General features: G+C 52.3%; 1 protein-coding gene across 1 annotated transcript; it reads right to left on the reverse strand.

The window, feature by feature from the left end:
• Positions 1 to 499: 499 nt before the first annotated feature.
• PIP4P1 (phosphatidylinositol-4,5-bisphosphate 4-phosphatase 1) lies at positions 500 to 12,360 on the reverse strand. Its single transcript, XM_060256278.1, has 7 exons — positions 12,101 to 12,360; positions 11,014 to 11,216; positions 7,076 to 7,182; positions 6,116 to 6,221; positions 5,049 to 5,101; positions 4,581 to 4,671; positions 500 to 2,568 (listed from the first exon to the last, which is right to left on the reverse strand). Exons 1-7 carry the CDS (start codon positions 12,243 to 12,245, stop codon positions 2,425 to 2,427), a joined length of 849 nt encoding a protein of 282 aa, XP_060112261.1. The 5' UTR covers positions 12,246 to 12,360; the 3' UTR covers positions 500 to 2,424.
• Between the last annotated feature and the right edge of the window lie 1,577 nt (positions 12,361 to 13,937).

The raw sequence follows: 13,937 nt of genomic DNA on the forward strand, positions 1-13,937 counted from the left end.
TTTCCCTCAACACTTTACATCTTTTTAAAAAGGCAGGTTTCTCCTCCCATTTCCATGCAACCTTCTTTACCGCTCCATGTTTTAAGACTGGGGGGATTCAAACGAAGCTGCCAACCGGGGGAGGGCCCGAGCAACCAAATTTATGCAGCAGCTCACAACTTTAATGCCAGTAGTTCACAAAGTAGAATTTTTGCTCACAAGACCCCACAGCTTAGAGAGAGTATTGCTTGTGACTGATCCAAGGTCACTCCAGCAGTTGCAAGTGGAGGAAGAGTGGGAGAATCAACCCCGCTTCTTCCAGATCAGAGTCCACGCACTTAACCACTGCACCAAACTGGCTCTACGGTCCGGAGAAGCGAGCTGACAAAGGTAAAACTGGCCATCTAAACAATGTTTTCAGCTTTGAACAGCAACGTGGCTGCATGCACACACACACCTTTAATGGGCTCCAGCCCTGTTTCAACCTCCCCCACCCCAAAAACCGCTTTTGCCCAAACACTTTTCTCACTGTGTGGAATCTCAACTTTATTTACAACCATTCAATCTCTTTTTCTTTTTATTTAACTTCCTCCTCGGGCCTCAGTAAGGGAAAGGAGGAAGAGAAAGAGACACAAGCTTAACCCGGACAAGGGAGGGGAGGGTGCGGGAAAACAGGAGCAAAGAGGGAAGAAGTCACGGAGGACAGAGAGGTTTAAATAAGCTCTGTACACGCACATCGTCTTTATATACAAGCCGCGACAGCAACGAAGCTGAAAGCTGGGGGAAGAAGAGCTGGGCTGGGGGGGTTCACTACCCCACCCCGACAGAAGCCAAGACAGGCATGGAAAAGCGAGACCAAAACACATCCCCCAGCACCTGGGATGACTTTCGGAGCGACAACCGGAACCTGCCCCCTAGTCACGCTGCCTCAGCCAGTCCCCGCCACACACAACCGGAGGCCAGTCGCCTCCGGGAAAGTGGTTCTCGCAGGCCTCAGACGCTCTAGGCCTCGGAAGGGCCGTCGCCCCTCCCCACGGCCACCCCTTTGCGCCCCCACCCTCGCCAGCTGAGGCATCACGGGAGCAAGTTTCCCAGCGGGGGGAGCTAGGAAGTCAAAAGGTCTCCAGAAACAGAAACGAGGGCAGAACGAACAGGCAGGCCCTTGAACGGAAATGGTGATTGGAACTGTGAGTAGGCGGAAGGAGCGCTTGTCTGGCCCATCCCAGATTTTATGCCTCCCATTCAGGTTTCCGGGGGGGGAGAGGGGGGGAAATGCCTTTTCCCCAATTAACGTTTAACACGTCAGTGCATGATGGGTAACATCACGTGCTCCTTCCCAACCTCCGAGAGTGGAGATTGGGCTCGCTCCCGAGGAGCAAGGCCAGTTGAGAATTCCCTCCACCAAGGAATGTGCAATGAAAGGACTGAGAAAATCAAAGGGGGGAGGAATAATGGTTAAGTTAAGGGGTCGGAGGTTCCCTCACGACAAGGCCTCGCTCTTGGTACTGTGGTTGGTCTCAAAATGAGGGAGAAAGGGACAGGTGGGGTGGGGGGCACCAAGACACCAACCCTGGGTGGCATTACAAGACACAAAGATTCGGGAACGGAGATGCCTGGACCACAGGACTCACGGGGAAGGCGTTCGAGCAACTAGGCGACGAGGAATGGAATTTTTGACTAGAGCCACGGGCACGCCAGCAGCGTCCCGTCTGCTCGCCTTCTCCGGAGGAATGTGCAATTCGCCATTATTGCTGCAGCAGCTCGGGCGGCCCCTCCTCTCCCGCTGTTCCTCACGCGCAAAGTGAAAAAGGATGCAGTCAATGCCACAAGGGATCCTCGCGGCTCTCTGGCATTCCATTCGCGACCCACCCGAGAAGCTCCGAGAACAGCCAATGTCTCCTCAAAGCGTACCGCTCTTCAGAGTGTCCCAGCTGAGCCACCGTAGGGTCCCTCAAGACACACAGCCTGTGGCGTTCCTACCAGGTAGCCTTTTCTCAGGATCATGCCATCGTGCAGTAGGTCCCAGCACGCAGCCGCCATGGTTCAGACGGTCTCCCACGGAAGGAATTCGCTCGCAGTCTCCCAAGCCCCAAAACATCTCCTCTTGAAATTGTCCCAGTCGAGAGTTCCACTGCCCACTGAGTTTGTAGGAACTTCTCGGACTCCGGGACAGAAGCAGTTTTCGGCAACCGAGTTTCGTTCAGGTCCAAATGTTCGTTTTTGGCACCGCGCCCCACCCGGGCGAGGGACTCCGGGGAAGCCTCTCAGGTAAGGAGGTGGTAAAAGCTGTGATGGCAACCGAGGGGAGCACGTGGCACGGCGAGAAGGCGGCACAAAAGGTCCCGGCCCCGAAGGGGAGGAAAAGAAGAGGGCGGGCGAGGCTGGCTCTCGGCAGACGGCATGCTGGGAGCAGCAGCAACTGGAAACGGAGAGCCCGGGGAAGCTTCAGGAGAAGTTCTGGATAGGATTGCTGACCCTCATGCAGGCCCAGTACATCGCCCGGCCAAAGCACAGCACAGCCAACAGGATGACCAGCGCCCACGAGGCGTAGATCCCGCCGTACTTCTGGGCCTGTTTCCACGTACCAAACTGCAGGCAGAGGGAGAGACAAGGAGGAGTCAGCAGGAGGCAAAAGGGCTGAAGCGTTTGTTGTGTGGAAGTCAGGGATTGGCCAAAACGGCTCAGGTGGTGTTCCCGAGGACCTCCTGAGAGCAAGTATCAGAAGGCAGGCAGGTCTGATGCCGGAAGAAGGTGAGGCCATGTGTGCTGGTTTCATCCTGCTTTCTTTTGACAGCAAGTGGGCAGACCCACATCCGGGACACCGCTACCTCTGCTCGACCCTGTTCCTTGAGAAATTCTCTCCCTGCACCAACCCGGCATTGCTCCCTTCCAGGGTCTTGCTCTGCTGAGTGCATTTTTATCTCTCCCCCACCCACCCTTCCTCCAAGGGAGAACTGTGTTCTACCAGCACAACCACCCTGCAAGGCAGGCGAGAACAAGTAGCTCAAGGCTACCCGATGAGTTTCAGGACAGAAATGGGGCTCTGACCCTAGGTCTTTTCAGGAACCACTACTGGCTCCTCTCTCAGGCATCTTCCCTTTTCTTTTAAGAGAGGTGTTTTAAGCTGATTCTGTTTTCATAAATGCAACGTGGCGTTTCTTCGGGGAACTTCACAAAGCGTCAAGTAGGAGGGGGCAGCCCTGTATAACATTCCCCCCCTCCACTCCCAATCACAGATCTCCTGGTAAGAAATTTCCTTTAATAAACCTTGATCCCAGGTGTGTGTGGGGGGGAACAAGACGGGGGTGTGCCAACACGATCCAACCGCATTCTGATTCCTGGATTCTCTAATCCCATAGACCAGAGGCGTCAAACTTATTTGTTACAAGGGCCAGATCTGACATAAATGTTACTTGGTTGGGCTGGGCCGTGCATGCCGTAAAACATACGGCCAGGTACCAGAGAGATATTATTTTAACTCAAAACACAAGCATGCTTTAAAGCGAGGGCCTCATTTGTTGCGAGGGCCGGATCAGACATAAATTAGACCTTATTGGGCCGAGCCATGTTGGGCCAGGCCACGTGGGCACCTGTTTAAAATTAGGTAGCAGAGAGATAAACTTTATAAAGGACACAGATAAACACAATTAAATATTTTGTAAACAAACACTTAAAATAAAACAAGCTTAAAACATTAGCACTCATTAATCTTAAAGGTGCTTTCTTTGCATCTCTCCCAAGGGATCCAGGGAACTGGACAAAGGAAGCTCCAGCCCTTTCCTTCCTGCCCCAGGGAACAAGGAGAGGGAGGAGCCTCAGCCAATAGAAGGAAGAGAGGCTTGGCTCAGTAGCTCCGCTGTGCAATTGAGAGAGCCTGGCAAAGCAAGCTCTATCTCCTTGCCTTCCTCCCCAAGAGAGGAGCCTCAGCCGATGGAGAAATAGAGACTTTGCTCTGTAGCTCCTGCGATTGAACGAACCATGCAAAGCAAGCTGCGATGCAGAAGGAAGCATGAGAGAGGGAGAAGGAAGCAGATGACAGCCAGTTGCCTGGGGGCCTGCCCCTGGGCCGCATGTTTGACACCCCTGCTTTAAACTCTTACAGTATTTCCTCAAAGTATCTCCCTGATGCCCACCCTCCAACTTCCACTGCTCATTACTCATTATCACTGGGACAGAATACAGGGACAACCTCTGTCATCTGGCAATAAAGGTAATGACCAGTAGCTTGTGGGCTGGATAAGAGCCCTGGATGGGCTGGTTCTGGCCTGTGGGCTGTATGTTTGACACCCCCACCGTAGACCCAAGACTTGGGAGTCTTTCTAGCATAAGCTGTGTTGTACTGCCTGGGTCCATGGCTATCTTGGACAATCTGCTTTGGGCTGGGCTCTCTGTACTTATGCAGACAGAAAGAAAGGAGCTGCACGTAGTCTGAGTCGGGGGTAAAAACTGAGCGCAGCTGATTGAAACGGTGATCCAAGGACGCACAGCAAAGCTGCTCCAGGCCATGGCAAATCTACGGCGAGAGCCTCACATACTCAGCATGGGAGAGCAGACAACCCTGTCCGGCTTTGGTAGCGAGCCCCATCGTAGCTCCTACTCACCGCAAGGCCCGTCGCTGTCACAGCCATCACAAGGCCCAGCAGGAAGCAGCAAAAGCAGCGTTTCCGGGGGTAGCGGCGCCCAATGGAAGAGCTGGGGGAGGAGAGGAAAGCACAGCCCTGGTCAGTCTTCCTGAGGCCTCCCCACTCTCAAGGGGATAGCAGCACAACCCAGCTCCGCCCCCCCACACACACACACCACGAAGAGACAACCTTTGCTCCAGCAACACACCCTCCCACCTCCCTTTGAAGCCGTGTCCCTGTTTTGGAGCAAAACTTTTCTCAGCTGACAGAAAGCCCCATTCCCATGTTCTTGGCTGCCTGGCCTGGCTCACAGAAGGCAAACTTGCTGTGATTTTATATAACCTTCCCCCCCTCCCCACACGCACCCTCCACTTCAGAGAGAGCTAACATATTCCAGGGCAAGCCCTGCTTTGCGTTGCCAATTTAAGCAGGAATGGGCAAACTCACACTTTACGGCAGTGCGGACATCGGGCTAAGGTGCGGTCTGTGAACTCCGTCCACTGGGGAGAAGAGGAAGAAAAGCGAGTCAATCGGAGCCAGATGCCACTCCGCCCAAGCCCAGAGGCCCCCACTGGTCCAGATGGATCCACAGGGCACCCATCTACCTGAGCGTCACGACAAAGGGGTTAAAGCCACCCCTTGCAAGCGAACTTCAGGAGGCAGTGACTGCCACCGCTGCGTCCCCGCGACATGCTCCCGAACTGATCCATGCCCCACCCGCCTCCTGTTTTATCCCAGCTGCTTGACACTGAATCAGACCATCGGTCCATCCAGGTCGGTGTTGCCCGCTCGGACTGGCAGCGGCTCTCCAGCATCTCAGACTGAGGTCCGTCGCAGCACCTTCTACTTGATACTGTAGCTGGAGATGCTGCTTGAACGTGGGACCTTCTACATGCAACGCCGACACCCTGCTCCACCCCACAAGCATCTCAGTTCCCCATAACCCTGCGTGGGAACTCAGGCTGGAAGACGGTGACAGCCCCGAGATTCACCCGAGAGAGCCAAGTAGGGATCTCTAACATTCGCCCTGCTTGCTCTGTGGGTGGAATCACTGATCCTGCCTCCGAGTCTCCCCCCCCCCCCGACAAGGGGAAGGTGTTTCTTCATTCTCTGCTACTGCAGATGCAAAAGGGGCTTTACCGCTGCCTTCCCCATCCAGGCAAAAGGAGGGGAGGCCCAGTCAGGGGAACTGTACCCTCTCCCAGTTCATAGCATGTACTCTTCTGAAAGCCAGCCACACAGAAGGGTGACCTCAGAAGGAGAAACCTGGGTCTTCCAAGGCGTCTGGACTGCTGCTGGGGGACACAAGTTGCTGGACTATGTGGCCCCTTGGAGTGATCCAGCAAGTGTTTCCTTATTCTCTTCCTCCTGACCAGCAGGGGAGCATACAGAACCGTGTCCTGGCCCCACTGATGGACCTCCTGGTAGCACCTGGGGGGTTTTGGCCACAGTGTGACACAAAGTGTTGGGCTGGATGGGCCACCGGCCTGATCCAACAAGGCAGCAGTCCTTACCAGGAAGCTGTTTCTGCAGTGGCCGCAGATGACGCGCACGCCGACGGGCTGGGGCTCGGGGCTCAGAGGGCCAGGATGCACGGGGCCCAAGTTAATAATCCTTTTGCTGAGAGGGAGGAGAAGAGAAGAGAAAAGAAAAGAAGGTTAAAGGGTCCTCCCTGCCCGCTTAGGGATCAAGCTGATCCAATCCCCCCCTTCCCAGGCCCAATTCAAGATCGCTGCCCGCCTGTCACTGGCACGGTCCTATCCCACAGAGTCCCTTCCCACTCAAAGTCCCCAGCATTTCCAACCAGGCCTGTGGACTGCCTTGCCTCCGCAAGGGCGCCCTGATCCCTCCCTTCGCCCATTCCCTTTTCAAAACAAGCTGCTCTGCTCCGCCTTTCCTGTGCTGCTTCCACAATGCCACATTCAACTGCTTCGCCGGCCTGAGCACTGGCAACTGCCTGGTGCCCGGTGGACTGTTTGCTCCCAGGCAGGGGCTTTTCCCTTCCCAAATCAGAGACAATCTCAATTTGCATCCCTCAACAAACCAGGTCCCTAGCCCTCGCAGGTGCCAAGCGAAAGCACAGTGGTGGTTTCACGGAAGCTTCCAGTCGGAAGGTTGTGCTGTGGCATTCACCGCAGCCCTCTCTTCCAGACTCTCCTCTCCTCTGCCCCTTAGTTCCCGCGCTGGTGTCTATAAACTTTCTTCCTTTCAAAACTGAAAGCTCAGCTCAACAGATCAGAAGTTACAGGAACATGCGGTGGATGTTCCAGCCTACGGATGCTGACCATTCAAAACAGCCTTTCCCAAAACTTTCGCATTTCCCCAACAGTCGCAAGGCGAATTCACATCAAAGCTGCAGAACTGAAGGCCACACATCTGATGTCCCGGTGTAAACTTCCGGCCATGATCCCAGCACAGCCCCAAGAAGACCCGCCCCTTCCCTTTCATAGACCCTTCTTCTCCGGCCCCCTTACCAGTAAGCCCGAGGACAGGCGATGCGCTGGGATGTCACTTTGCAGATCAGGAGGCAGTTACAGGGGCATCTCACGTATTTCTTCCCGGCTGGGGCATTTTTGATTGGCTGGAGCAGGGAAAAGGAGAAAGGTTACACGTCAGAAAGATCCCTGCCTCAGGCAGAAGCAGCGATGGACGAGGAGGCGGAGCAGATAACGCCATCCTCAGTGCCATGTACTGGAAATACCCAGGGCTTTTTTTGTAGCAGGACCTCCTTTGCATATTAGGCCACACACCCCTGATGTAGCCAATCTTCCAAGAGCTTTCAGGGCTCTTCTTCCAGGGCCTTCTGTAAGCTCCTGGAGGACTGGCTACATCTGGGGTGTGTGGCCTAATATGCAAAGGAGGTCCTGCTACAAAAAAAGCCCTGATGATGACTAAAACAGCTTCTTGGGCTACAATGGGATGTCATGGAATATTCACAACCACTCCAAGCGCACAGGATGAATGGTCATCTATAGAAACAGGACCATCCTGCGGGAAAATTTAAAAGTTCAGCTTGTCAGTGGGAGTTGAAGACGAACAGAAATTATGCTCTCTCAGGGATGGCAGAGACAGTGGCCAGCTATGAAGGATAAGCAGCAATGCCCAGGATAGCTGTGCAGTTGGTCTGCTGTGCTAAAAAGGGCATCTCTAGGCCAAAGACTGAAAGCACTACACAAATGGTTCAATTGCAACCTGAACAGATTGACTGAAGCCGGTCAGACATTTTGGCCACGAGCCTCCAAGCTGCACACGGTGAACTGCCTGATAGATGAAGGTCATTTTTATACAGCCATTTGGGAGCTGGGGAAGCCAGAGTTGTGCAGTGGCTAGTTCTAGGCTACTCCAAGAGACCCAGGTTCAAATCCCCACTCTTTCACAGAAACCACTCACACGCTCTCAGCCAAACCTACCCCTGCAGGGTTGTTGTAATAATCAACAGGAGAAGGGAGAAAGTTGTGAGGTGCTATGGGTCCCCGCTGGAGAGAAGAGTGGTGTATCAATGAGACCAAAAAAATAAAGTGAGCCCCAGAGTTCTGCAGGGCCTTTGGAAAGCCACCGGTTCCAAAATCAAGCCAAACCCGGCTCTCTGAGCTGCCGCCAGAATCAACTGAGAGGAGAACTATGAAGCGTTCTGCACTTCCCTGTGCTAAACCGGCAACAAGCCAAACCTACCACACCGCATTCAGGTGGACTTCAAAAAAGAAAAGAAAAAGAAATCAACACAGAAGGAACTTGGATTCATTTGACAATAAGTGCTGATGCTCCTGGATGGTTTCCTGTTGCCAGAGTGTAATCCAGTGCCCAAGATCATCAGCCAGACAATCTGTCCGCACAGCATTTCTTCTACTGACGCCAAGAACTTGTGAGGGTTTTACAGTCCAGGCTGGGCTCATGGAACTGAATGCTGAAGACGTTGGGCAGAGAGTGCTCCAGGGGAAAGGTTAGACTCGAAACCATGCCAGAGTTCTACAAGCACAGGGAGTGGTCCCCATCTGCAGCCAGAAGCAGGAAGGCCCAGAATCAGGTTTGTCACCTTCAGGGGTGGAATTCTAGCAGGAGCTCCTTTGCATATTAGGCCACACCCCCTGATGCAGCCAATCCTCCAAGAACTCACAAGGCTCCATTCCTGGTCACCTTATCTACTCTTTGGAAGAACGAGGCCTTATTTAGCCCCCATAACATACAAACTGCTCCTATGGGGGGCCACAATCTCCGCATGGATCATTTACAGTCTGCATTAGTGAGGAAGAACAGGCACAAGGGGAAAGAGGCCAAAGACTGGTGGTCAGAAGCATAAAAAAAGGCAAGGAGCACCTGATGGCATTTCAGCACAGGAATCTGCCTTTTACAAAAGCAGGCCGCTGATCCATCCAGCCCAGCGCTTGTCTTCTCCTAGTGACAGACTCCCAGGCACAGAATGGTCCTCCCCAGTACCTGACAGGAGGCTTCCAATACCTGGGACCAGCGGCACGCAAAGCCAGCCTTTTACCACTGAGTCACTGCCGCTCCCTTTAAACGAACACAGTTCAGCAGAAGTTCAGAGCCGAGCCACATCAGGCTGTTATATCACACGCTCTGACTGCAAGTAGCTGAGAGCTCTCCCCACAGCTACTGAGATTCTGCTACTGGAAATGCTGGGGATGGAACCTGGGACCTTCTGAATAGGGAGCTGGTCCTCTACCTCTTGGCCACGGCCTCTCTTCACTTTTGGGGGCACTCACTACAACCACATGAGGCATACTAGGACAGAGAACTCCCCAAGATTACAGATTTCCTCAGGGGTTTTTTTTGTAGCAGGAACTCCTTTGCATATCAGGCCACACCTCCCTGATGTAGCCAGTCCTCCAAGAGCTTACAGTAGGCCCTGTAAAAAAAGCCCTATAACCTCTTGGAGGATTGGCTACATCGGGGGGGAGGGGGTGGCCTAATATGCAAAGGAGTTCCTGCTACAGAAAAGGCCCTGGATTTCCTGTTGTCTGAACCCAAGGCCTGAAGTCCAACGGCCCATCCTCTGAGGCACACCTTTGTTTACCGGGACCCACTCAGCGCATGACAGGAAGCTGGAGGTGGGAGTGGTCAGACAGGTTTCTCCCAGAAACAGAAAACACAAGGTCAAGTATCATATTCAGAAACTGACTCAAAAGAGTGTATTGGTTTTCCAACTCGCAGAGAGGCAGGTGCTGTACTGCATCTCTCCAGCTGCCACCTCCTGGGAGTCTGCCTGCCTGGGCAGCCAAGTATTGGCTGATGGCAACCCTGGCGCTAGGATTCCTATTGATTTTACATTCTGCAACAGATACTGAGCTGTCAAGACAGAAACGTAGAACAAGCTGCAGGAAAGGCTGGCAGAAGCAGCATCAGCTCTGGTAGCTTTGCACAACAATTTGGCATCCGTAAATCACATTCTCTGAGCATCAGAAATGCTCCACACGTGCTACCTTAGAAATCTTAAGCACCATCTCAAATGAATCCTGATTTTATCGTCGGGAGGATTTACATCCCACCTCTTTTTGCCATAAAGGAAGCTCATTTTATAATGCAGGATAAACTTTTTTTTAAAAAAAATGAACATTGCAAGCAAGCAGCATGCTACACTCAGATACATACATACCAACCCATAATTAAGATATAGTTTAGATGCATTTCCTACAAATATTGCATAATTTGTTTCACAGCTCTTAACAAGAAAGCTCTCACAACCTTCTCCAAAGCTAAGTGAGACAGATGTTTAAAGGGAACCAGCTCCACAAGGTTGGCGGGGAGCAAATATAAAAACTAGGAGGAAATTTTTCCCTATGCTTCAGCATGAGAGGTCTTTCAGATTCAGGTTATCCTCAGTTCTTCTTGAACTATTCCCCCAGCAGCAGGTTAAAAGGGCTAATGGTAGACTTAACCTTTTCCCTATAGGGTGTGGATGCATTTTTTGGGGAAAGGAGATTGGGGTTCGGTGAGTCCACATCCCACAGCACACATCTACCAGGGATCCAGGAAAGAGTAATCCCCTTAGCCCAATTATCCTCCCTCCACCAGGCTATAAGAAAAGCAAGCTCTACTTCCCTTCAACCAAATAACACATTCAGCGCCTTCACACAGAAGTGTCAAAAACAAAACTGTGCACTTTCATTTTTGTTATTCATAAAGAATATGGGCATAAAGAAGCCAACCCTTTCTGGGTGGCCCCAGTTTGCTGCTGCATTTATCAGCTCAGGGCCACCCACTTGGCCATTCGAAGAAGTGATACCTACGATGGAAGGTGGGGGTGGCTGAGAAAGCACAGGTTGCCTGAAACCGTCTAACAAGTCCTCGGCCATGGCGAAGCTCTGAAGCGAAGACTTCCAGGCTCACACCCGTGAATGCTGCACTGGAGCAGTCTTCCATTCAGCCCTCCTACCCCACCTCTCCCCATCCTCACCGTGGCCTCGTTGCAGACGCTGCACTTCACGACGTGCTGGTGCATCTTGCCCTCCACGTTGATGGGGCTCTGGCAGACCCGGCAAGTGATCATGGGAGCGCTGCCGCTCTCTGGGGACGCCATGGGGGAGTACGGCGGGGGGTCTTCTCCTGGCAGCACGGCTGCCTGGCCCCCCTCGCCCAGCCCGCTGAATCCAGGGAACCCTGGCAGGAAAGAAAGAAAGAAGAATAAATCAATAATTATCAAAACAAATCAAAATAAATGGGTAGGACTGACTGATGCTGTGGCCTGCGCTCTTTTACAGCATCGATCAGTCCTACTGATGTCCCTCAGACAAGGAACAGACCCCAACCTTGCTAAGTTGTTGGGGGAATTTGCTCTTGCCTCAATGTCGACCCTGTCGCCTCCATCACAGCCCACAGCCTCTTGCTAGCCTCATGGTGCTCCCTCAGTAACAAGTCATCTTATAAACTCCTTTCGCCTTCAAAATCTGGGGCGACTCAACTTTCTGGATCCCTTCCTTTTCCTCAGATGCAGCATAATCTCCACCAGAGAACTCACCTTCCCATTACAAAAGTATAAGAATGCGTATATTTTTTAAAGAGTGCAGCCTAAAGCCAAACCTAAATAACATTCTACTGGAAGTGGGCCAACAAGTGTCAAGCAATATATTTCTTGGCATATGCTCAGACTTTAGCAAATCTCCAGGCATCTTTTGCCCTCCACTCCCTAATCTCAGAAAGTCCTTATCTATTATCCTTTCCCTCACCTCACCCCATAATTCATTCTAGTTCTACAGTTCACCCCCTCCAGCTGTGTCAACCCAACAGCCTCACCCCTTCTGCCTTTGGCTCCGCCCCTGCAGCCTCAAGACCCCGCCCACTGGGGGGTCTAGCTCCTCCCACTTTTCACATAACCCCCCCTTTCCTGAAGCCGCAAGCCTATTTATTGAGCTCTCCAAGGGCTGAATGTTCCCCCTCGCCCATCATCTAGTATTTTCCCCTCACCCGTGCCCGCCCACCCCCACCTTTCCCACGGCCCCTTCAGCCCCCTCCTGCATATTAATGAGGGGCGTGGCCTGGCTCACCCTGAGGAGGGTTCGGCTTCCCTGGCGGGTTGGAGGCGGAGCCTGTCATCAGCCCGGCGGGCCCCACCAGGCCTCCCAAGCCGGAAGCGCCCCCATCGCCGGACTCCGTCGGGAGGAGCGGCGAGCGTTCTCCGTCCGCAGCCATCGCGGCTCGCTGTTGCTCTTGCAACCGCCTACTCCGCCTCCCGCTCGGCTTCCGTAGCGCGCGACCCCGCCCCTCACTCGCCGACTACTACGATCACATGAGAAGCGACTTCCTCGGCTTCCTATTGGGGACAATGAGGACGGGAGGGAATAGTCATGTGACAAGGAATCAGGCTCGCTGCCCTCTGATTGGTTGTTAGAAGCCGAGTCGGGCCAAAACCTTTTCTTTTTCATTGGCCTGGAAACAGATCCGCCCTTTGGGTCCCCATAGCGCCTCATCAACAGCTGCCTCACTGCGCCCTTATCACGTGATCCTTTTCTGTCCTTTTCATTGGCCATTTCTGAATCTAGTATTTCACTCTCGCGAAAGCCCCGTTAAAGGGCTAATTTGTGAGGCGGGAATACAAAACCCACGTGACAAAACTGATCTTCTCATTGCTGAGAACGGCCACAGTCCCATAGCACGATCTCAGCTCTGCAAGTCCATTGGTTGAGCGCATTTCTTCTTCGGGCCGTGACAAAAACACTGGACTCCTATTGGACAGCTTCAAGCTCACCCTGTCGTTCTTTCGAGAGGGCCCCGCCCTTTGTCAGGATTTAGGTTGTTGGCTCCGCCCCATCTTCCTTCCCCTCCCATTGCCCGCCCCTCAAAGTATGATTGAAATCTCAGCCAAAATGCCATTAGTGGGGCGTGGCTGATAGGAAGGAGCAATGTGGGTGATGGCAAAGGAGGCGGTAAATAGATTATTTTAAGACTTTTAAATATAAGCAAACCTAAAACTGGTATATGGAGATTTTTTTGGTGGGTGACAGGTAATTATTCTGCATTAAAATGTATTCATTTTGCTCAGGGCCTCATCACTTCCTGATGTGGTCAGAATCACAGCTGTAGTTGCAAGCAGCAAGCCAGACTGCCCTACCTGCTGTTCCATATGTTGAGCAGGGTTGCTAACTTCCAGGTTATTACAGCTGATCTCCAGTTATTAGTCTGGAGAAAACGGTATGGTACAAGGGCCAAAGAAACTCCATTTTTGGTTTCTGGTTAGAAATAAGAAGTAATGGCTCAATAGAAAACTTCATTGCCCGTTTGCTTGTAAGGGAAATTCCTTTTTATGATAAGATAATGAACTACACGAGGCACCAAAATCGAGAAAGGCTACCCAATGGTCAAATGATGTAGTATTCTGCCTTGCCAATTACAATGGTACTGAGAATTCTTAGAGAGTGAACCTGGATGTTCAAGTACTTATGGAAAGCAGATACAGAAGAGATCACAACAATAATCGTGCAGGGGATAGAAAGGCATGTGATGTTAGAACTGCAGAAGAAGAAGACCTACAGATTTATACCCCGCCCCTCTCTCTGAATCAGAGACTCAGAGCGTCTTACGATCTCCTTTATCTTCTTCCCCCACAACAGACACCCTGTGAGGTGGGTGGGGCTGAGAGAGCTTTCACAGAAGCTGCCCTTTCAGGAACAACTCCTATGAGAGCTATGGCTAACCCAAGGCCATTCCAGCAGCTGCAAGTGGAGGAGTAGGGAATCAAGCCCGGTTCTCCCAAATAAGAGTCCGTACACTTAACCACTACACCAAAATGGTTCTCTTAGGCAAAGAAATGGATATCTGCGCAAGTCCAAGAGGCTGTTTGTGCATGGTTATAAAAAGCCTTGCTCTTTGGAATCCAGCCCTTTG

Source organism: Heteronotia binoei, chromosome 15, assembly GCF_032191835.1.
Source record: "Heteronotia binoei isolate CCM8104 ecotype False Entrance Well chromosome 15, APGP_CSIRO_Hbin_v1, whole genome shotgun sequence".
NCBI lineage: Eukaryota > Metazoa > Chordata > Lepidosauria > Squamata > Gekkonidae > Heteronotia > Heteronotia binoei.